This window comes from Canis lupus, chromosome 34, assembly GCF_048164855.1.
Source record: "Canis lupus baileyi chromosome 34, mCanLup2.hap1, whole genome shotgun sequence".
NCBI classification, from domain to species: Eukaryota; Metazoa; Chordata; class Mammalia; order Carnivora; family Canidae; genus Canis; species Canis lupus.
Genome location: NC_132871.1, coordinates 20,820,140 through 20,845,457, shown reverse-complemented (window position 1 = coordinate 20,845,457; position 25,318 = coordinate 20,820,140). Strand labels below are relative to the sequence as shown.

General features: G+C 38.7%; 1 protein-coding gene across 13 annotated transcripts in view; it reads right to left on the bottom strand.

Annotated features, from left to right (window-relative positions):
* COBLL1 (cordon-bleu WH2 repeat protein like 1) overlaps positions 1-25,318 on the bottom strand; it is a 159,981-nt gene that overhangs the window by 128,166 nt on the left and 6,497 nt on the right. For 12 of the 13 annotated variants that reach the window (XM_072810953.1, XM_072810954.1, XM_072810955.1 and 9 more), the window contains exon 3: positions 19,494-19,625. The exons of the other annotated variant lie outside the window; for it this stretch is intronic. In XM_072810953.1, coding sequence (XP_072667054.1) covers positions 19,494-19,625 — 132 coding nt within the window. The remainder of the gene's footprint in view (positions 1-19,493; positions 19,626-25,318) is intronic. 13 annotated transcript variants of the gene reach the window in all.

The following is a 25,318-nucleotide window of genomic DNA, read 5'->3' as shown; positions in this document are numbered from 1 at the left end:
GATATAATTTCATACAAAGGAAGAAAGTATGGAGAAAATAGTATTTTTTCAATACTAAAAAAATTCTATGTGAAAATTTCATGCAAGTACTCAGTTAATCATTTGAACAGTCCTCTGAAGTAGGTACCATCATCATCCCATTTCTCAAATGGGAAAAATGAGATAAGGCAACATAAATAACTTCCAGAACCACTCGTTTGTAAGCAAAAACCAGAATGCAATCAACTAGTCTTTCTGACCACCAACCCAATCCTTTTGCTACCACATCAGCCTCCTGTGAGATCAGAACATCTCTCCCAGGAGTATTATGAAAACACCTTAAAGCTAGCAGACAGAAAGTCAATGTCTGGCCCCAGCTTTGCTGCCCAAGAGCTCGATGACCCTAAATTGATACCTGTACACCTCAATCTCCTTGTGCATAAAAATGTGCAACAGTGGACATAATACCTTATTTTATCAATTCTAAACCACACTTTTTATACTTTTTCAACAAATATAAAATCTAGTTGTGTCTTACACTCAATGGCATCTTACAATTGCCATTGTCCAGCTGACACTCATGATACAGTTCTGCTCACATGTGGTCCTAGGTGTCCATCTTGTCATCAACTCCAGGGAATTACTTGCATCATTCCTGTTAAATATATTGGTACTGCCAACCAAGCAAAACAACAGAAGGCAAAGAAATCTCTTGAAGATGAAAATATGTGCAAGTAACAGTTGATGAGACCAAAGACTTTATGCATCCAGCAAGACTAAAATTAAGGCTTCAAGCGTCAATTAATCAGAAAGTTTCTCCTGACTTTGAACCAACGCTGCTTTAACTTCCAGCAGCATCAAGGAAAATCTAAAAACTACAGTTAGTCAAATAAGAAAATGGCAGTCTAAACTTGCATAATGGACATAATCAACTTGAAAGAAAATCCCAGAAGCAATAGAACATATTTCTATAAGTGCTCTTGACTAAGAGGACAAGACTGAATGAAGTAAGTCATAGACAACTGTAAGTTCAAAGAAGAGTCAGATTCTAAATACTAAGTTTGCCCAAAAAATTTTATTTTGTTTCTATGTTCCTTTTTATGACTGTGTAAGATGATATGGTGAAAATGTGTCAAATCAATTTAAAATCCCTTTCAATTTTATTAAATGTAATTTAAAAACTAAGTGGTAATACAATTGTTCTATATCTGTTTTGCTGATGGTTGTGAAGGTGTGTTATGACTGCATGTTATAACCCACAGAGCTTTGTCAAATCTTTCAAAATGAAACATTAAACTAGGTAAATTCTACCATAGATAAATTATACCTTAATACAAATTTTTAGGAACACTGTACCAGTTTAATTGGCAGTTTTCTTCTTTTAGCAGTATATAAAATAATGGGGAGTCAAAAAATTGATGGCATCTTAGATTCAGTGAAACACAAGGTATCTAAAAACTGGGACACTTGGGTTGCTCAGTAGGTAGAGCAACTGCCTTCAGCTCAGGTCCTTATCTCGGGGGTCTTAGTTAGCATTGAGACCCACATGGGGCTCCCTGCTCAGTGGCAGGGTCTGCTCCTCCCTCTCCCTCTGCCCCTTCCCCTCACTTTACCACTTGTGCTTCTCTGACTCAAATAAATAAAATCTTTAAAAAAACAAAAACTTTACCTTTCTATTCCTTAATTTAGTACCTCTTTAGTTGACCATGCTGAAATAGTTATCTAATGTTGCATAAAAAACCACCCCCAAACATACTGGGTTACAATATTAACCATTTCTTTAGCTCAGTATCCCGGAGATTGGCAGTTTAGCAAGTAGCCCACTTGCGCACTCTCAAACAAAATCTTAAAATATATAGATTTTTTAATATAAACTAACTCTGGTAAACAGCGAAAATCCATCATATGTGACCAGTGCTCTATACTGGGTTAGACTTTCCATACTCAAATGCAAATACGTGCACCAGTTTCTCAATTTTCTTGGCTCTATCAAAATTTATTTGTATTATTTTTTTAAAGATTTGTTTATTCATTTGTTGGGGAGAGGAGCAGAGGAGGAGCAGAGAAGGAGAGAAAGGGACAAGCTAACTGCACACTGAGTACAGAGCCCAATGTGGGGCTCAATCTCATGACCCTGAAATCGTGACCTGAGCCAAAACCAAGAGTGGAATGCTTAACTGACTGAGCCACCTACAACTGATTTTTAAAATGTATTCTGATTTCTGGAGGGGGGGGGGGGGGGGCGGCGGCTATGTGGCGGGATCAAAGTTACATTTTAAAAATCCCCATCTAAAAAACATTAAGGATGGAATCAACAAGAGAGAAGTTGAGAAAATGGCACACCCAAAAAGTACATCCAAGTTTCTGTCACCAAGTTAAGACTAAATAAATCAAGAACCTGAAAAACATTCTACAAAAGTTCAAGGGGAGGAAATGTTTCATTTATATTCTCCAAGTCAAATTCTAAATGAATCTACTCACATTAATCTAAATTCATAATTCTCTGTGGTAGCATTTTTGTCAGATATCACAACTAGCTTAGAGGTATTTTGAGATTTATTTTCACCAACATCCAATTGCACAGAGAACAAAACCATTAATTTCTGACACTTATAAAAGAAACTAGACCAGTCAACACTTGAATGTCTTTCAATTGTGAATGTCTAAAAATTATATATGTGTGTGTGTATATATTTATATAAATTGATTTCAGTGTTTAAAGATGAATAAATTACCCTACTATGTGCTAGGCATTTATGATCTATATAGGGATTTGGTAAGGTATACATTGTCCCTGTCTTTCTCAGATTTTATAATATATTTAGTCCACATCTATTATTTATTTATATTCTAGAATAAAATATTGAAGATAAATTTTATATACACAGGAAAAATCTTCATAAAAGGTGAACAAACATTTTTGTAATACTAGAGAAGGATAGACTAGTGGTTAATGAATGTGAAAGGTTCTACACTACTACTCCCATAACCTTTCAAATTTCTAACTTTGGAAAGATCTCACCTTTCTCTGCTTAAATTTCTCTAGTTATAAAACAAGCATCTTAGCACCCATCTCTAAGTCGCCACAAAAGTAGAATACATATTAAGCTCCTGGTGTAACCCCTGGCTTAGCACCCATCTCTAAGTCGCCACAAAAGTAAAATACATATTAAGCTCCTGGTGTAACCCCTGGCTTATAGTAAACACTTGATACTTGTTAACTGATTTTTACGTTAAAAAGTAGGGCCGTTCTTTAACATAGAATGGATCTCATAAAACGAAAATTGTTTAAGTACTGTTATGTGATTACAATCCATTGTATACTGAGAAAGTCTTTTTTGTATTTAATGCAGATTTTTATAGAATTTGTATAAATTAGAGTTTGAATAGTCACCTCAAAGATTTCATAAGTGGTTCCTTTAAATATCTTTCAGTATAAACAAACATTAGATTTCCAAATTTAAAAAAAAAAACGATTTTTAGGGGCACCTGGCTGGCTCTGTCTGTAAAGTATGTGACTCTTGATATTGAGGTTCTATGTTCAAGCACCATGTTGAGTGTAGAGATCACTCAAAAATAATTTAAAAAAAAAAACATTAAAAAATTTTTTTAAGCTTTTCCACAATTATATTTCAGAAAGTGACATATACTTCTAATTATGACTTATATAGGTATATCATCAAATGGCTTGATGTACATAGAAATGTTAATACAGTACTCACACATCTTCATCAGTCACTACTTTAAATACAGTTTTTCAGCACAGCTAACAGAATATACTAATGAAAACCCACACTGTCCTATGACATTTGTTTAATCAACAACAAAGATTTCATAGTCATTCATTTACTTTAACCACTGGATAAACAACCATGTACCTTCAAAAGACCTCATGTGGTAACCAAATGTTACAAAATTATAAAGTCAAACTAGACCTTCAAGAAGCTTATCAGTGAGGAATATTTTATCTAGAATCAGGACTGTTTAGTTTAGCTAAAGGGACAGAAACAACATTATTCCCATTATGTAACTGACTCCCATCGCCCAAGTGGAACTTTGAAGGTACTAGTTATTTCTCCTTGTCTGACTGCAGGATTGGAGCCCTTTCAAGTATCAACAAATAATAAAAAATCATGAGCTAATTATTAAATGAAAGTATTTCCATCCCTATTAAAATAAGAAACGGACAGTAAAGTAGCAAACTAAACACAGTTTCAAGTCCAGTGTTTAAGTGTTTACTCCCCAACATCACAACTGACGTTATTGGTCTTCTGGAACTCCTCAGGCTGTTTACAAGAAAATTATTAGCCGTCAAACAAACTCCAAGACATTTATATAATATACACAAGGGAAATTAACCTATCAAGTAAAATTATAAATAAGAGAAAACTTAAAAATGTAAATATTGGCTCCAAGACATTTATATAATATACACTCAGCAATGGACAAACACAAAGCATTAATTGATTTTGGCCTTCTTGGTTGTACGACTGAACCTGTTGAAGAGTGATAGATTTCCGAGAACTCTAAGAATTTGTGTTTTTCTAGAGTAGGGAATGGATTTACTTTCCAATGGAGAAGAAATTGAGGCATATAGCTTGAGGTATATTTTGCATGCATGTCTGCCTAGTTTTCCTTTGTATGATTCATGGAAGGTCTGGATCCCCCACTTCCACCTCTTTCTCTTTAACCAACTAGGACTTCCTAGGGAGGATCTTTTGTCTTTGGGGAACTTTTGATTCAAGGGAAAAAGAAAGATCCCTGTTGACATCTTAAGCATTACAACCTGATAAGCAGGAAAGGTTTGAGGAAAGGCAAGCACTGAAATCACCTTTTCTACTATGAACTGATCTTAAAGCTGAACTTGATTTGATTTCTGGAGCAGGAAAGTGGGTACAATTTCCAGTCCTCATGTAAAACAAGAGAGTACAGTGATGAAGAATGTTGGCTTTGGAATCAGCCAGGCCTCACATGAAAACCTTAATTTCCCTTAATTAATCTCAGTTAAGAAAACTGCATAAACCTCAGTGTTTCCTCCTGGATAAAGAGATAAAACATGAACCCCATGTGTTGTTGGGAGGATGGAGTTCACGTATGTGAAAGTGCTGCCACAGTATATGGTGTTAATAATCTTAGATTATTATCTTAGATCTTATCTATTGAGATTATGATTTCCAAGAAATTTTTAAAGAAAATATTACAACTACCCTAAATCATCCGTGTGTTCCTTCCCAAACAATTCCTCTTCACACAGCTCCAAGCATTCACCCAGATTCCTCCATCTGACATATATGAGGGAGAGAAGGAAAAGAAAGGACTAGAAGAAGCAGGCAGTTTCCTCCACTGCACCCCCTATGCATAAACTAAGGTTTCTTACACCACCAAAATCCTAATAGGGACAAAACAATGATTTAAAACCCATTATACAGGACTAAATAACATGAACAAGTACTATTCTACAAAAAGGATGCAATAAAGCAGCAAATGCAACTGTGGATAAAAAGATGAATAAATCTTGCTCTTAAGAATCTTACATGGGATCCCAGGGTGGCACAGCGGTTTGGCGCCTGCCTTTGGCCCAGGGCGCGATCCTGGAGATCCAGGATCGAATCCCACGTCAGGCTCCTGGTGCATGGAGCCTGCTTCTCCCTCTGCCTGTGTCTCTGCCTCTCTCTCTCTCTCTCTCTCTCTCTCTCTCTCTATCATAAATAAATAAAATTTAAAAAAAAAGAATCTTACAATTTAATAAGGAAAACAAGCTTATAAACAAAACACAAATAGAAGACAGAAGGGGTTAAAAAAAAAAAAAAAAGACAACAGAAGGTAATACTTGCTCTGACAGCCTTAGAGGTACAACACCATGAAAGAAAAAGGGAAGAAGAAATAAATCTAGCTTGAGGATCTGTGAAAGCTTCAAAGAAAAGGTGGAATTTGGAATTGGGCCTTGAAAAATGTGTGGATTCCTCTGGGCAGTGAGTTGGGCCAGTAGAATTCCACACTGAAGAAACTCTAAACAAAAACAAGGAGGCTGAAACGCCCCAGTTCACAGAAGAACCACAGTCCATCTCCCAAGTCTGAAAAGAATTAGGTGGAAAGAGACAGTGGAAGATGAGGTCAGAAAGGAAGTTAGGACAAGGCATCCGTGCCTTCCCAATGCCTACTACAGAGTCTGACCTTTACTAAACTGGCAGAGACCTTTATGGGAAGAGAAGGGGAGCCTGAAAGGAAGTGACTCATGGTTTGAAAATATCCCTGTAGTATATGAAATCTTAAAAAAATAAAAACTAGGAGCAAGAAGGGGGGATCAAAATAGCCCAGGCCTAAACAGAACATCAAGAAATGGGTATTTAAAAAACAAAAACAAAACAAAAAAAAATGAAACACTACATTTTAAGAGCCCACAGGATTTAGCGATTCATAATTCTTATACATTTCTTCTACTCAGGGTAAAAAAGTTAATAGTACATAGAGTAGGGATTTAGGGATAAAAAGGGCTCACTAGGATGTTTGGAAGTCAAAATAACTCCCCAAATTTGCTAAGTATAGGTTTGATACTAGTTATAAGGGGCATCTATATTATAATAAAGGGATACCATCTGGGTAGATGAAACACAATAAAGAAGGTCTCAAATCATTTGCGGTATGTGTAGAAGTTATTATGCTGGGGACACAGTCAATGTTTCCGGGGTGGGGGGGCAGGGGTGGTGTCCCTCTAATGAATTCATGGCAGGCTCACAGCTGGTTACTGAGGCCACAGAAATCCAGGCCCCAAAAGGAAAAAACTTAGTTACCCAGGGAATGAGGGCCCAGCCAAATCACCTGAAGTTCAGGGCAGGGCCCCAGTGAGGCATAAGAAACGCCTATGGGCTCAGTGGCAAATCCCTGGGTCTCTGAATGCTGAGAATACATTTAACAATGGAGATTAGGGGAACAAGAATAATTCCAGGCCGCCACCACCACTGATAGACAACTTTGTCTAGATTAACCAGTTTTTGAACACATGAATTCTTCAATACTGAGGCAAGGCTGAATTAGACCCAAACTAAAATTGTGTTACATGAGCATGAACTTGTATCACAATGTTTTCTGAACTCATCTAAATTCCTTATCTGATGTGAGTGCAATAGCAGAGGTTATTTGAAAACAAAATGACCTAGTACCAACCAATGAAAATAAAACCCTTTTATCCAAAAACTAGACAAACTATTGAAAAGTCTTTCAGTCCACCATAATCTTAGGAGAGCTTGCATAACTGGGCCCAGTTTTACCTATAGCCTCACCTGTCTCTGCCCAGCCTGTCCGCTCTATTCACACTGGACTAGTCCATTTTCCCCAAAACTCAGGGTGCACTGGTGTGTTTATGCCTCCATTTACAGTATCCATCTTCCTTTTCTGGCTTGGCAAGGCCCATTCATCCTTCAAGTCACCTACACTATAAGACCCCTAGTGCCTTCAAGCAGAACTAATCACTGAATGAGTTCTTACAGTATTTTCTACATACCTCTCCTGTGGTAGTATCTTCAAGATCAGCTCACGAGTTCGCTCTTCCAAGAAGCCTTGGGCTCTCGCAGACATCCATGTCTGCCTTTATTCCCAGCCTTGCCATAAACTGTATCATATTACATCACTGCTATTTCAACCACCCAATTACGAACAGCTCATGAGCCATAGCTAAAGTCTTATATTTGGCATTTTATGGCCTCTACTGAGCCCACATTATGGAATAAGGTAACTTATCGATATGTTGAATAAATCAACATTCTTCCAGTTTCTCAGTAATTGATAAGGCTTTGTGTATTTACTTTTACATATTAATCTTCACCATTTGAATGAAGATATTTATCCTTATTTCACTTGTGTATTCGAATTATCCCTCAATTTCTTAGAAATTTGCTATGATAGAGATCTTAAAACTAGAGAAATGTCAGAAGTTTATTTTATTAAACAGTGGGACTATAATTTAATCCCACACATATTGCTAAAATGAAATTCAAGGATTTCAATAACAGTACCCTACTATGTCTGCCACTTATAAGATGCCAGCCTTGAACAAGACAGGGTATTTATCCTCACCTTCTGGGCATCACCTGTTATCTAGAATCCATCAAAACCAGCAATGCCCCTTACTTTTCATATTTTCCCTCCATTCCCTTAGACACTACCACTACTATCTAATCCTCATATTGTAAACTACTACAGCCCATGATTATTAAAAAGCAATCTGGTAACAATAGCTACTCATGGTCTATACCCTTTGTTTATAATACAGATAATTCTCACTGCAGCCTGGGATATCTAGCCTTAAATATACAAGTTACTTACCCCAAATCATACTGGAATAGAGCTAAAGTAAGATTTTAGACTATATAATGCCTGGGTGGCTCAAAGTAAGATTTTAGACTATATGAGGGATGCCTGGGTGGCTCAGTATTTGAGCGTCTGTCTGCCTTTGGCTCTGGGCGTGATCCCGGGATGGAGTCCCAAATCGGGCTTCCTGAATGGAGCCTGCTTCTCCCTCTGCTATGTCTCTGCCTCCCTCCCTCCCTCTCTCATGAATAAACAAAATCTTTAAAAAAAGATTTTAGAGTATATGACTCCAAAACTATGCTACTCCAGTGGTTCTCAACCTTTCCCATGCAACAGAATCACTTGGAGGGCTTATTAAAACATTGCTTGGCTCTACCCTTCCACTTCCTGATTAAGCAGGTCAGGAGGAGGTCTGAAAATCTGCAATTGATAGTGATCAGAACCCACTTTGAAAATCACTACACTATACCACCACCATAACAAAGTAAATTACATTAACTGAAGACATCTGGATAATTCTGTAGCCCTTAAGATGATTTGCTCTTGACAGAGGGCACCTATGAGCATACTCTCCTCATGGTAAAATCTTATGCTCTGTGACAGAGAAGTGAGACAACACGGGAAGAAAATTGTGCTGGGGAGATGGTCTTGTATGAGAAAATTCAACAAAAGTTAGGTACGATACCAATTCCCTAGAAATGTATATGGCATCTGAATGCAAGTAATCAATTCTCAATTCCAATTCTAACTTCAATGTGGAAAAACAAATGCGTGAGAGCAAGCCAGGAGAATTTCTAAAAAGAACATTATGACTTACCCTACCAGACCATTAAAACAGAGATACTGCAAGCAAAATATTTTGGATAGAAAAGCAGAAAAATCAATGAGGTTGAATGAAAGTCCACTAACACGTGAAAAAAAATAAATTTTAATATATAAGGATGTCATCTCAAATCAGTGGGGAAAAGATCAACGGTTCAATAGAGAATGTTGAGGTAGTTTTTGTTTTTAATTTAGACTTTCATACCACAAAAGAATAAACTTCAGTTTATATCAAATATTTAATCTATCATAAATTTAAGATAAGGGAATATTTTATTTTTTTAAATATTTATTTATTCATTCATTCATTCATTCAAGACACAGAAAGAGGCAGAGGGAGAAGCAGTCTCCATGCAGGCAACCTGATATAGGACTCGATCCCAGGACTCCAGGATCACACCCTGGGCCTAAGGCAGGTGCCAAACTGCTGAGGCACCCAAGGCATCAAATAAGGAAATATTTTAAAGACTTATAACATACATGCATTTCTAAGCAAGGCAAAGGAAAACACATGGAATTGCTAATATAAAACTAGAATGCTAAAAATGCTTCTGTAAACAAAACTGCATGATAAATGATAAAACTGGGGGACTATTTAGAACATAGGACACAAAAGGTCAATAGGTTTTATATATTTAGTACAAAATATATATTAAGAGCTTTTATAAAATAAGAGGAAAACAGAAAAAAGTATCAAGTGAACTTTTAAGAGAAAACCAAATGAAAATTAAAACATTTGAAGACTCTCAAACTCAATAATGATCTAAGAATTACAAATTTAAAATAATCATAATCGTTTTCCCTTTTCAGACTGGAAACCTTCAAGGTTTGACAATGTAGAAACTTTTTTTTTTTTAAATCAAACTGGAAAAACTGGAAAAATGCAATGAATGCTCAGTGATGTCAGGAAAGGTGCCAAAGTGTCAAACACAAAGTGCATTTTAAGGAGAGAAGGAAACAATTGTTCAGACACTTGATATGTTTCAATTGTGTATAATCCTGAGGACAGGTTTTTCACTGACTCATTTTCCTTGACTTTAAAAGATGGAAGATTTTGAAAGGTTTTTGTTTAGTTGTTTCAGAGGAGGTAGGTGGTGGGTGGAAGGTGGAAGGGGTAGGAACTGCTAGTTTTGCCCTTAGATTTTTTTTTTTTTTTTTTTTAACTATGAACTCTCTCCCTATTTGGAACAGTCTAGTGCAAGAACAAGATACTGTTATTTTCATAAAATATACAAGTACTGTCAGGGAATTCAGTGATGCTCAACAAATCTTTAAAATTTTCTCTATCTCTGAAATTACAAAACAGTAATGCATGACAAGTGTTCTTCATACTGTTCAAATAGCAGCCAGTCTTGGTAAGAATGCTTGTATTTATTAGAAAATACCGATTCAAAATGTAAATATACTATAGTGGGCCACCCTCTTCTACGATCACAAATTCTTTCTCTATGACCTTGAGGGTTCTTACCAATTTTCAATAGTTTATGACCAGTGATAACCTGATTAGAATACTTTAATGAGGAAAAATGCAGCTGTCTGCTTCTTTATGACCAAAGTACTAATCTGCCCTTCTTTGGAAATAGCATTAACTATTTTTAATTGAATGTGTATCCATGTGGAAATGAATCCAGCATGACAAGAATATGGCACCAACAAGCTCAGTGGGAAAGAACACCTTCATGCAGATGTCGCCCCACACTCCATACTGGAGAGAATGTGTGCTGTCAAGAGAACTAACTTCATCAAGAATTTAGAAAGGAAATGCGTAATTTATTCAAACTGACTCCCTTTGTTTTAAGTCACAGATTATCAACAACCAACCCATAAGCAGTTCTCATCCTAGGTACTTTTACCTTTTTTTTTTTTTTTTAAGATTGTATTTTTTTGGCAGAGAGCACAAGCAGGGAGAAGGACAGAGGGAGAAGGAAAAGCAGGCTCCCCGCTAAGCAGGGAGCCCCACCAGTCGGGGGGCTTGATCTCAGGACCCGGGATCATGGCCTGAGCTGAAGGCAAATGCTTAACTGACTGAGCCACGCAGGCACTCCCTCAGGTGACTTTTTTAATGTAAAGGGGCTATTTATGGTTTAGAGATGTGGAAAGTATATGACCAAGAGTGGACCGTTCTAGGCCTATATTCTGCTACTTCGGCTTCCTGAAAGAGGAATGAAATCTGAGCTGTGGATAGGAGAGGTACAAAATAAAAATCTAGTCTTCTTATACATGCGGGGACTGTCTTCTAGTCTCAAAGATAAGGTCTTTTCATTAGGAACCACTGCCAATAAAATTCAGTGAAAGAACATCTTTAGTTTTTTTTTTTTTTTTTTCCTAAAGGAAAAAAGGGATAAAGGTTTACAATATACACATTGTGTGCTCACTATCTCCAAATCTATCTCCAGGTAGAGCCTTTTCTAATGATTGCAAAGGGCCAGAAAATCTGCTTACAAAGAATCACATTCTATGAACTGATGAGTTACAAAACAGCATTATTTATATTTGGACAACAATGATCCTTCACCAAATATTAACTACTGAATTACTGAATAAAAACTAAAGTGGGCAGCTTAAACCAATCTTATGAACTTGTATGTGCTGATGTTCAAAAACTTTTAATAATTTAGTTACAGACATTTAATTGTGAAACTAATAAGACAGGCAAGGAGTTGTACTAGTATTTCATGGTTTTAGATATAAATACTTCCAATTAATCCCAGGCATGAGTCTACAAGACAGGTATCTTCATTTTCAAATTAAAAAAAAAAAAAAGACAACAGATATACAGAGGTTCATTTGTCCAAAATTTCCTAACTGTTCAATGGTTGAGCCGGATTGAACACCAGGTCTCCCTGAAATGCCAAGTCTATAGCCCCCAGACTATTCCTAGAATGTATGATGGTCACTTTACACAGATAACTTGCAAGTTTAAGGCAACAAAGGTGACTAGAGGCTGGTCAGATGAAGAATACTCTTTTGTCGCCTGAAGTCAAACTGGCAGCTCTGTTCCTGTGCCTGCTGAGCGCAGGCCCTGGAAGCCCCAACCACGAAAGGAATAGGCCAGAGCCACCTCTTGCTGCCATAGCAATGATCTTCAGGCCTCCTGGGTTGTTGGATATTCCCTTTAGGAATTTCCCCTTTGGCACCTCACTGGACCTTGCCACAGTGAGAACAGCATTCTCCAGTCTCACATTAATAATCCCAGTCTGAAAAAGACAGTTTTGATACTTGGTTCTGGCTAAGAAAAATCAGTGCTTAATGACTTCCCAGAATCCAATGAGAAGAACTAATCTCAGGAGGAAGGCCTTAAGGGGCTGGGGGAAAGGCACATAGATATTTACAACTTCTATATTTGCATAAAGATTCTGAAAAGGTTCATTAAGGCATCTGAGAAACCAGACATGATGTTAACCAAGGGGAAAAAAAAAAATTTAAAACTGCATAGTAACTGGCATTTCAGAGATTTGGACTTTCCTTATTTTAAAACAGAGAGAGTATTGTTTACACTGTCTTGGAGGTTGTTCAAAGATGTGTATTTTTAATAAGACTGAACCATGTTTCCAATCCAGCCAAAGTGATTTTATTCCATGAATACATTTTCCACGTACCATATAGTAATATTTTCAATACAAATAAGCTGCCAGTGCCCAGCCTGGTGGGTACCTGACACACAAGTATCTGTTGAATGAAAACAAAACAAAATTAATGAACTGTTGATATGTTCAGGAAGATGTCTTATTCTTGTTACAATCGGCTACCTATTAAGTGGCTTCAAACCCAATCCTACCTAACTAATTCAAATTTAAATCCCCCCCCCCACCTTCTCAAAACCCATACTCGTCCTAAAGCTCACCTTCTTCATCCTTCACCGGAACCTAATATTCCCAGCCCTCCTATCCTCCTTGAGCACATCAAAGATTAATAACCAGAACCCTCCTTGGATCCACGCTCCCCCAGGGCTGCTGGGAAAAGACCAAGGTGGGCCCCAGGACTACACAGACTGCATTTGAAAAAACGTATACACTACTTCCAAACCAACTAGGTAATTACACAGCAGACACTCAACTTCCCAGCTTACTCTATTAACTGACTACAGATGGTCCTTGACTTACAATGGTTTGACTTATGGACTTTTCAACTTTATCATGGTACAGAAGCAATACACATTTAGTAGAAATCATATTTCGAATTTTGAATTTGCATCTTTTCCCAGTCTAGCAGTATGCAGCACGATACTCTCTCATGATGTGGGAGGGGGCGATGCCATTCCCAGGCGGCCATGTGATCATGAGTGTAACCAACTGATACACTTAATGACCATTCTGTTGTTCGCTTTCAGTATTCAACACTTTATTATAAAACTGGCTTTGTATTAGAGGATTTTACCCAACTGTAGGCTCATGTAAGTGTTCTGAGCCACCTCTAAGGTAAGCTAGACTAAGCTATCATATTTGGTAACTAGTTTGGTGTATTAAATACCATTTTTTACTTCCTGTATCTTCAATTTATGATGGGCTTATTGGGACATAACCCCATCCTAAGTCTAAGAAAATGTGTATTTCTATTTCCCCCCTAAGAATGTCCTTTCTTTGCCATGTCTCTCCCTGATGGCAAGTCACAGGACCTTCCACACAGATTTCTCTGAAACTTGGGAAGGCTTTCAGTTTCTACTGTAACAAATTCTGGGACTGGTTTCTTCACTGCTACAGACTTTGCAGTCTTTCAGTTCTGGAATTACCTTCACTCAAATATAAAACTTATACCCTATCAAGCACAGTAGATAATTTCATTGGAAACAATCCAAGTGTCTAACAATTGAAAGTTAAAAAAATGTAAATACATGGGCAAACAAAAGGTTACACAACTATCTCAAAAAGCAATTTTTTAAAGATTTTAAAGAGAGAGCACAAGCATGCAGGAGTAGGGAGAAGGGTAGAGGGGGGCGAGAGAGAGAGGAAAAAATCTCAAGCAGACTCCCTGCTGAGCACAGAGCTCAACAACCAGGAGATCATGACCTAAGCCAAAATGAAGAGTCAGATGCTTAATCAAGTGAGCCACTCAGGTGCCCCACAAAAAGCATTTTAAAATGCATTTCAAATAAATGAAATAACATACAATCCTGAAGAATATAAAAATACACAGTTAAAAATCTAAACATTTAGGGATCCCTGGGTGGCGCAGCGGTTTGGCGCCTGCCTTTGGCCCAGGGTGCGATCCTGGAGACCCGGGATCGAATCCCACATCGGGCTCCCGGTGCATGGAGCCTGCTTCTCCCTCTGCCTGTGTCTCTGCCTCTCTCTCTCTCACACTGCGTGCCTATCATTACTACTCAATTTAAAATAAAAATTATAAAAAAAAAAATCTAAACATTTAGAAGTCTAGATTGATGCATTCTATGCACAGCATTACCTAAACTATATCTGCAAGAACACTGGTTTTAAGACATAAATCAGGAGCACCTGGGTGGTTCAGTAAGTTAAGCATCTGCCTTGAGCTGGGGTCCAGATCCTGGAGTCCTGGAATGGAGCCCCACATGGGGCTCCTGCTTCTCCCTCTGCCCCTCACTCCACTTGTATGCGCGCGCTCTCTCGTTCTCTAATACATAAATAAAATCTTAAAAAAAAAAAAAGATATAAATCAGTGTTCTTCTGATAAATTTGGAAAATGTTACTTTCCAAGTTTCCATTTTATTAGTCCAATTCTCTATAACATATTAAAATCCCTGAGAACACCATAAGAAAAAAAAAATTTTGTTTAACTCATAATCTCACAAAATTATTTGAGCATGGAAGTTGTTCTTACAAGAAACAAATTGATATCTTTATTCAGAAGGTACCTTGTGTGGGGAACCTGGGTGGCTCAGTTGTTTAAGCCCTCCACTCTTTTTTTTTTTTTTTAAGATTTTATTTATTTATTCATGACAGACACAGGGAGAGAGAGAGAGGGGCAGAGACACAGGCAGAGGGAGAAGCAGGTTCCATACAGGGAACCCGACGTGGGACTTGATCCTGGGTCTCCAGGATCACGTCCTGGGCTCAAGGCGGCGCTAAACCACTGAGCCACCAGGGCTACCCAAGCCCTCCACTCTTAATTTCAGCTCAGGTCATGACCTCAACCCTCATGGCAGGCTCTGGTTCCAGAGAGTGGAGCCTGCTTCAAATTCTTTCCCTCTGCCCCTCCCTGCTCTCATGCTCTTGCTCACTTGCACTCTCTCTCCCTCAAAAAAAAAAAAAAAAAAAAAAAAAAAAAAAAAAAAAAAGGAAGGTGGCACCTTAGGAAAATTCAAATCATGTTAACAGTTGTTATCTCCAGGTAGCCTAGATAGTAATGATTTTTCTTTACATATTCCTACTGCATTCAAATATTTTATGATAAGCATGTCACAATTTTGTAATCAGGAAAAATAAAACCAGCAAAAAAAAAAGTTTACTCCCATTTACTTATCATTTCTACTATTATTTATTATATTGGCTTTGCCACCCCTGTCAGTTCTCAGGGGTGGGTGTGGGGAACAGGAGAGCAGATGCAAAGTGGTCAAACCAAATGGATTTCAAATGACATTTGGGTTCCACTCAGATCTGCCCCTGCCTGGTCACGTGACCCTGGACAAATTATACTGTAAACCTCAGTTCCTCTTCTCCACAATCTGGATAACAACTACATCTACTTTACAGAGTGACTAATGACAAGTAAATGCAGTAGCACCTGTCATGCATTTGACATAGTATCTGGTGACTAGTCAGTGTTTTGTAAATATTCAACACTTTTATGACCAGAGTCCTATAAGCCACTGCCCACTGTTCTGAAATTACTATGACCCTGATCTTTTTAATTAGTGGAAATCTGAACTTAAAAATATTTGTTTAAACCCTGAAGTAACTGAGGTTCCGTATTATATACGGTCTTGTAAAACACATTTATTTAAAAGAAAATTTACCGGGAACACCTTAATGTTCAAGAAACTTTCCAAGTACAGAGTCTATGCATAAGTATAATTCATTCTGCCTCAAAATTTTCATTATATTAAGAAAAAGTAGATCTTAATTAGGTCAAGAAATTCTGAATAGCCTTTTCAATATCCAATCTTACCTGCAAGAATATGGAAAATAATCCTGTATTAGCAAAAAAAAAAAAAAAGCAAATCTAGAAAAACATTAATACGACTATTTAATTGTATTTGCTCTAATAAAGGCTTTTAGTCATGGGTTTGCAGAGTTAACTTTTGGATCATGCTATCATGCTGCCACCAGAACCTGAAGAGTTACAGCTTTCTACGATCTGGAAGAAATGCTGCCCACTAGCCTCCTATCCTAAATGATAGTATCACTGTAATCACGATGTAAAAAAAAAAAAAAAAAAAAAATCTTCAATATATGAGTCTATGGTTAGAATAGTGTCTCAAATTCCCATTCCCTCTTTTGAATAATGATGTTCTTGTCCATGACATTACAATAGAAAATGTTCATTCACTACGTATCAGTCCTAACAAAAAAAAAAATCAAAGAAATGCAGTTAGAGTTACTCTCCTCTCACAGAGAAGAAAAGTGAAATACAAAAATATAAGGCAATTCCCACAATGGTGGAGTGAGGAAACAATCACAACTGCAATCACCTTGGTAGCATACTCCTAATCTCAGAGGGGGCATTTTTCTCCCCTAAAAGGGAATGTGATTTTCATTAAGATTAGTACCCATTTTGTATTCAGTGTTCCAAGAACAACTTCCCTGCACTTGGCACAGACTTTCATGGAGGACTGATGAAGAAAACCAACCTCATCTTCCTTTCACTTCCCGGGAGAGAGAAATGAGAACAGACACGTTCTCTTTCTCTTTGATTTCCATTTAGTACAATAACGATGTCAGCATTACAAGAAACTGTTTCCAAAAAAGCAGGTAATATTTATAATTTAACAAGCAAAACTGAAAGTCTGTTATGTGCTGGTGTTACTTCCAGACTTTTGTGCTGTATAATTATCTTCTTCCACCGGCCACTGAGGCCTGATGAGGGGAAGAAAGTAACCAGCCAACAAGTAGAACAGAGACTGGGTTCCAGATCTCCCGTCAACCGAGTCCATTCTGCAACAGCTGCCTGCTGAGTGTTACTCTGACTTCTGGCTGGACCAGTTTTATTTGAAACCAAAAGCAAAGCTGGTAAATGCTCGAGAGCCAAATGCACTGGTTCACCTCATTGGACAACTATATGGTGGATTGTAGAGTTAAATGGAGAGAATTACCTCACTTAAAATGCTTTATGGAATGCTGTACACCTGCGCATACATTAAACTTTTAATTTTTAAGGGTTTCTTTTTTTTTTTTTATGAATTCTGGCTTAGAATTTCATCTTATTTGAAGACAATGTAAAAAGCCAACTTGCTGCCAGAAACATTCTTAGAAAAACAAAATGAACAAACCTGTTTTCTACTATAATATTTGCAGTTTTGTACACACCTTGAAGTAGACCTTCCAAAAACACTAGGGAGAAAGAACACTTGTACTGATTTTTCTTTCCTAGGTGCCCATTCAACAATTTAATTTCTTCCACTCATGATACACTTAAATTCTCAATTTCTTCTTTCATGAGCTGGAAGAAAATACCCTTTATTATTTGTTCTTATTCTTTAGCTACTATTGTTCACATCAAAGGCTAATTTCTTAGACGAGTAGAATAACTGAATCCAAATAGCAAGGCTCTTGACGATTGACATTCATTCGACACAAATGAACACAATTCTTATATACTAATTAATCATGCAATTAATGACTAATTGCTTCATTTTCAAAACCTATACTCTATAAATCAAATGTTATTCTGCTATCATTATTCAAATAGGAATATTCAGGCTATAAATAATCACATAGTATTTATGTCCTGTTAAGCAACCCCATGATGGCCAAACACTTGGTTTTGTCTAAGTTTGAGACGGAAACATTACTCAGAATTTTCACTTATACTAATGAAATGCATATTTCTCTCATAAACACCACCACAGGGAATAATGCTAAAAGATAATATCAGATCAAGAATGGAATTTTATAATAGAGTGCTAAGAGATTTACAACAGCTCTTTAAATGGTGTAGCATTTGATGGTGGCTTAACAATTCAATGATTAATGGCTGTAAAACTGAATGTTACTCAGTTTTGATGCTTTGTTCACTAGAGAGGTAACAGGGCTTTTACCTCTCTAGTGAACAAATAATCCACTAGCCTTCATCCCCAAAATGGACCTCTTGCTCAGATTCACACAAATTCAAATAATATCTATCCAAAACTCATAATTAGGTGTCTAGGTACGTGAAGGACATTAAATTAAACCCAGCAGTATCACAAAAGAAGAACATGGCCGCTGCTTTTTAGGATTTCACAATCTAATTAAGGTAAACATACCAGGAAAAGAGTATTAGCACAGTAGATTGTAAACTGTGTAAAGTATGCTAAAATGGCCACTTCATAATAGCAAAGTGATTAGGGGAAAGGGAATAAATCCAAGTATCCATCAATAGGGGATTAGTTATGTAAGTCATGGTTCACCCTACATAAACATAGTACACACTAGGGGAAAAAAATAGAGCCCTTTATGTAGTGAAATGGAGTAATTACCAAGTTATAGGACTAAGTAAAAAAGCAAGGTACGAACCACACCAACTGCCTATAAAGACAGAGAAACAATATGCATATACACACTCATTTGCTCCTGAGTGTAAGGAGATGCACTCTCCAATATGGTAGCCAATAGTTATATAAGGCTCTTCTGCACTGGATATGTGGCTAGTGTGACTAAGAATTTAAATTTCAATTTTTTGTAATTAAATTTCAAAACTGGGGATCCCTGGGTGGCTCAGCGATTTGGTGCCTGCCTTTGGCCCAGGGTGCGATCCTGGAGTCCTGGGATCGAGTCCCGCATTGGGTTCCCAGCATGGAGCCTGCTTCTCCCTCCTCCTGTCTCTGCCTCTCCGCGCCCCCCCCCCCCCCGTCTATCCAAATAAATAAATAAATAAATAAATAAATAAATAAATCTATCTTTAAAAAAATAAATTTCAAAACTCAATGCAAAATATTTTGTTAAAGATAGCATTATTGTTTTGTAGAACTAGAATCATGTTAACCTTTGCATCGTGTAATATATCATTTAAACTGAATTTTTTTAAGATTTTATTTGAGAGAGATATCAAGAGAGCATGGCGGAGGCAGAGAGAGGGAGAACCAGGCTCCCCATGCTGGGCTCAATTCCAGGACCCCAGGATTGTGACCTTGTGTAAGGCAGACACTTAACTGACTGAGCCACCCAGGTACCCCAAAATTAAGTTTTTTAATGTAGTGCCTAAAAAATTTTAAATTGTAGCTGTGATTTCCATCATATATTCCCATTGGACAGCACTGGTAAACAATATCCTACCAGGATTTGAAAGAACTGGTAACACTGATTGCCTCTGGGGAGAAAACCTGGATACCAGGAACCAAGGGACTAAAGAGCAATCTCTCACTGGTCATTTCTTCTTTTGAATGTTGTGCCATTTGGATATATTGCCTAAAATAAAATAATAAATAAGTGGTGTGACCTATAAACACCAACATAAAGAATTATGTCATTAGAATACAATAATTATCAATTATATTTTAGATGGAATCTCTCCCTCCAAAAGTATACATCGTACTTTTGAAGAAGCTATACGTGGTCTTTGACATAAAATGCTTTCTAATAACCTAAGATCACAGAGCTGTTTCACAAACAGTACGAGTATTACCAACTGAACATAGAGATTAAAGACCTCAAGCCTCAAACTGCTTAAACTAGCAAAATCTACCATCTAACACCACTGTCTTTTTCTTTTTCTTTTTTTTTTTTTTTTATATTTTTATTCATGAGAGACAGAGAGAGAGAGAGAGAGAGAGAGAGGTGGAGACACAGGCAGAGGGAGAAGCAGGCTCCATGCAGGGAGCCCAACATGGGACTTGATCCCAGGTCTCCAGGATCACACCCCGGGCCAAAGGCAGGCACCAAACCGCCAAGCCACCCACGGATCCCCACCACTGTCTTTTCTTTCACCACCAGAGACTGTTCTGGTTTCATTTTTCCACTCATCGAATATATTTTGCCCATTTTATCCTTTCATCTACATCCCCAAATAAAAAATTATCTCTACATTTCCATTTAGCACTGAGTGCATCTACTTGGCTAAGCAAAGGGTGGCAATGGGGGAGGGGGGCTTAGGAAATACTCCCCTTCACAATGCACAAAATTTAATTTTTTTTCCATGAAGCAGTATAAAAACGTAAGTAGCTCACAAAAGGCTCGAGTAAATGAGTACTATGTACAACTGTGATATGCTTAATGTATTTAAATATAAGATGAAAAATCAAATTGAGTATATACAGGGTATTACTATTTCTTTCACATTTTTCCCATCTTATTTTAAAAACTAATGTGTTAGAAATGTTTTCTGCTTTGACATAGTTGATTTTAGAGCTTAAAATGCATGTAGCCATGAAAACTCATTTTAATTAGCAATGGTAAGTTTAAGGGGGGAAAATGTTGCCATTCTCATTTGCACAGCACACCTCTCCTTTTCTCACTCCTCCAGAATGTTCCACATAGGGCTACGTTGGTAAAGATCATTTTGAGGAAATACTCCTAAGGCCACAGAAACAATGTGTGTAAAGCCATCCACAACTCAGCCCAAGTAAGACAGGTTCCTCATCAGTCACACAGATCACGTACCAGGATGAATCATCAGCACAATAACCAGAGATTTTGACTAGGTTGGATTCAGAGAGCAAGGCATTCCATATAGCCTTTAACTATTAAAAACAAAATGGCTAAGTGCCAGAATTTTTAAAAATTGCTTCTTGACAGGAAGTCTTATAAAATTCCCTGTGAAGATCAACAGATGGTAAAAGATAGAATTAAATAGCCATCACCATACTGCTCCCACCTCCCAAACTGCATAGGCCTACAGCTGAGCCCATCATTTCTTGGTATCCGGAGGCTGTTCCTTTAATGCCAATGGTGTCTTTGTGTTCAAAGCATTCCAATTATCTGTGGGGTTCCAGAAACTTGGTCTCTACCTTGCCTAAATTTTATTAACCCAAATCCGTGATATTCAAAGTATTTGTTACTGTCAACTTGATGTGCTTAGTATTTGGAAGAATACCAAAAAAAAAAAAAAAGAATCAATTTGGTTTACCAAAAAGTATAGCAAATATTCATTCAACACCTTCAGATAACTTTTAGAAGTGCCACTAACTTGAACTTGCATGATCTGCTTAACGTCCCAAATCACTGTGATTCACAACAAAATGAAAATCTCAAAATAGTGCATCTCCAACATATATATGAAATCCTGACCTTGATTAGAAAAACTCTACAGATGCCCATTAGCACAGTCAAGGCTAGACCACATACAACTATCAATTTAAGTTGGAAACATGTTCCTAAGGCTTCACAAGGATACCAGCACAAACTTCAGGACTAAATTTTCTTAGCACCACCTAAGAATGAATTTCCTATGTTTTTCTACATACACAGAGATGATTAGACAAAATTTAGACATTGCTCTTTTCAGACAAGATTGTATTTCAAAAATGATATATGGTAAACTGGAGTAAGCTACAGGTTGGAATAAGTTCTAGATACAAAATTTGTCCCGAAGAAAAGGTGATGGGAAAAACCAGTCTATTTCCCCTTTCAGATCACTCAGGTTTTTCAACCAAACGAAGTCATCCATAACTTTCCCAGAAAGGGAAATGTTCACAAGTAATAAAACTATCACGATAAAACCTGCCCTTGGGCAGCCCCGGTGGTGCAGCGGTTTAGCGCCGCCTGCAGCCTGGGGTGTGATCCTGGAGATCCAGGATCAAGTCCCACATTGGGCTCCTTGCATGGAGCCTGCTTCTCCCCCTGCCTGTGTCTCTGTCTCTCTCTGTCTCTCATGAATAAATAAATAAAATCTTAAAAAAAAAAAAAAAAAAAAAAAAACCTGCCCTCTTTCAGAGAAAGAGAAAACTGAAGATAGAAGGCTGGTACCATAAGATCACAACATGAAATTTAAAAACTATTTTCATATGCTAAAATTCTTTTCTACTACCTCCAACCTTGCTCTCCTTGCACAGCAAAAAGGTTTTCACTTGAAATTAAAGCATCTAGCTGCTCGCTGGGAATGGACAGCTTACATAAGAGCGAAAGATGGGAAGAAAACACGCCCAGAATCTAATAGGCACTTCACTCAGGAGTTTTGCTGCCAGCAAATGACCAAAACATGAATATCCAAGAATATGGGGGCTGCCTGAGACATGAAGTCCTTTAAGAAAGTCATTCAGTGGGGATCCCTGGTGGCTCAGCAGTTTAGCACCTGCCTTTGGCCCAGGGCCTGATCCTGGAGTCCTGGGATCGAGTCCCACATCAGGCTCCCTTCATGGAGCCGGCTTCTCCCTCTGCCTCTCTCTCATGAATAAATAAATAAAATCTTTTAAAAAAATTAAAAAGTCACTCAGTCTCAGGCACCTGGTGGCTCAGTGGTTGAGCACCTGCCTTCAGCTCAGGTGGTGATCCCCGGGGTCCTGGGATCGAGTCCTGCATCAGGCTTCCACAGAGAGCCTGCTTCTCCCTCTGCCTATGTCTCTGCCTCTCTCTGTGTCACTCATGAATAAATAAATCTTAAAAAAAAAAAAAAAAAAAGAAAGTCACTCAGTCTCTTTCCTCATTCTATTAAAGCACTGATACTTGACTGGCAGGCATAAAAGAACAAGAGAGAAACACTTCTGACAACTTCCACTTTAGCACAAAGGAAATAATAAATTCAGCAGCTCTTATAATTATCTTGACCACTGTGGACTTCATTTGGCCTCGAAACTAGAGCACTTCCATTAGACATGGGAATGGTAGGGTGGTAGCCTTGTTCTGATTTAGCAACCTAATTTCCTGTTTTTCCAGCAGATCTGAACTGATACACAACTGTAGCAGCTGTTAAAATTCTGGCTCCTGTCACCACTACTCCCCTTGGGGTCATCTCCTACTTCCTCACTTCCATTTCTCCAGAAATAATACATGTGTGCATGCGCACGCAGGTTAGAGAGAGAAAAACCCTCCGGGACTGGTGACGAACATCCCATCTAGGTTTCAGCATCTTAATTCTACTTTCTCATAAATATATCTTGGTATAACTGCAGAAGCTGTAATGTTAGGCTACAAAGGGAAATGGTATTAATGTTACAAGGACACCGGGATGCATACATATTACTTGGTGTTAATCCTCCAAATTAATCACACTGAAAAGCAATGAACTTTTTCCAATGACACTACCATTTTAAAAGTACATTGAGGGATCCCTGGGTGGCGCAGCGGTTTGGCGCCTGCCTTTGGCCCAGGGCGCGATCCTGGAGACCCGGGATCGAATCCCACATCGGGCTCCCGGTGCATGGAGCCTGCTTCTCCCTCTGCCTATGTCTCTGCCTCTCTCTCTTTCTCTCTCTGTGACTATCATAAATAAATAAAAATTAAAAAAATAAAAAAATAAAAAAAAATAAAAGTACATTGATGTCACCGGCGTTCAACCCTGTTTAAAGTCAACCTATACGCTACACAGAAAAGCAGAATCATTATTTTATAGGCATTGGCCAGATCATGGACTCCACTATTATAATTCAGGGGCTCTTTCAACACCACCTCATTCGGTTGCCTCTGAACCACTTGGGTTATTTTCAGAAAAGTCATCACCCCCCACCCCCACCCCCCCCAAAAAAAAAAAAAAAAAGACATGGCATTTCACTCTCAATTCTGTCCAAAGTAATTTTCTACAAGTCTGAGGCAATTATAAAAGAAAAGCTCTCTTATTAACCCAGACAGGAGGCCCCCATTAACTGCGGTTCTGCTTTGGGCAGCTTCCCTTGCCAATGATCAAGCAACCGCGGCCTGGAAGCAGAGGTGCCCCCTTCTGAGGGCTCGTCACAGGTGGACTGTAGTCTCACCCTGCATGGCAGGGCCTGCGTCGGCCACCTCGCTTCATCTCACCTCACGTCATCAGTGGAAGGGGGAGTCCACGTCCAGTATCCTGAGGTGCGGATAGAGAGCACACGTGTGAGTGCACACGGGAGTGAGACACACCAACCACATACTACGTGTTTTATAATGGGGGGTCTCTCCCCACCGATGGGGACCCCCAAATGCAGGGCGAGGGACAGGAGGAAGCCAGTGGCCTGGAGCAGTGAGAGAATTCACCTGAGGCAGAACAAGAGAGAGAGAGAGAGAGAGAGAGAGAGAGAGAGAGAGAGAGAGTGTTAACTAAATATCCAGCAAGGGAGCCTCAGGCAGGACAGCAGGAGACACTGCAAGGAGGCAATGGGTGGGGGCTGCTTTTACTGAGGGGGAGGGAGGCCGTCTGGAGACCATAGAATCTTCCCTTTCCCGAAACTGTCCTGGGTGTAAGTAGCCCACTGGTTAGCTCGGGCCTGCGGCTATCCAGGCGGGTCTCTGGTCTCCGCAGGCCCTCCCTCCATTCCACTGCTCTCCCTGGGGCCCCAAGGCCATCTCTACATACACCTTATGACTGTCCCATGTGATTAGTCATGTGTTTGCTCTCTTACGGTGCCTACCTGGTACGTTAAACTTCTCACAGGTGTGTAGGCATAAGGGGGAAAACGGTACACATAGGGTTGGGTGCCACTCCAAGTTTCAGGCATCCACCCCAGATAAGGGGGGGGGGGGGGGGGACTATGGTACTTTTTACACATGATATATAAATTGTTTATGTATACAAAATGGTTTATATTATCTCTGAAGCTCTTGTTTCATTGGACAGAGTGTCTCTAACAGGGAGGGGACAAGAGGACCGAGGGAGAATTAAAACGAGGGACTCTGAGGCAATCCTCCTCCCTGTTTCCCTAGCACCTCCACTCTCACTACCTCATAACCAAAACCTGAAAGCCTTAACGGGGCACTATTTTTTCTCTCAAGAGTTGGCAGTTAAGAAACTGGCCCGATTCTGTAGTATATGTGTGCTCTCCTGTCTCTGAGCAGATTCCCTGAGCTACAGGTGTGAAAAGGCACAGACAGGGCAGCCCAGCCCGGGTGGCTCAGAGTTTAGCGCCGCCTTCGGCCCAGGGCGTGATCCTGGAGACCCGGGATCGAGTCCGAGTCCCACGTCGGGCTCCCTGCATGGAGAAAGGGAAGAAAGGGAAGAAAGGGAAGAAAGGGAAGAAAGGGAAGAAAGGGAAGAAAGGGAAGAA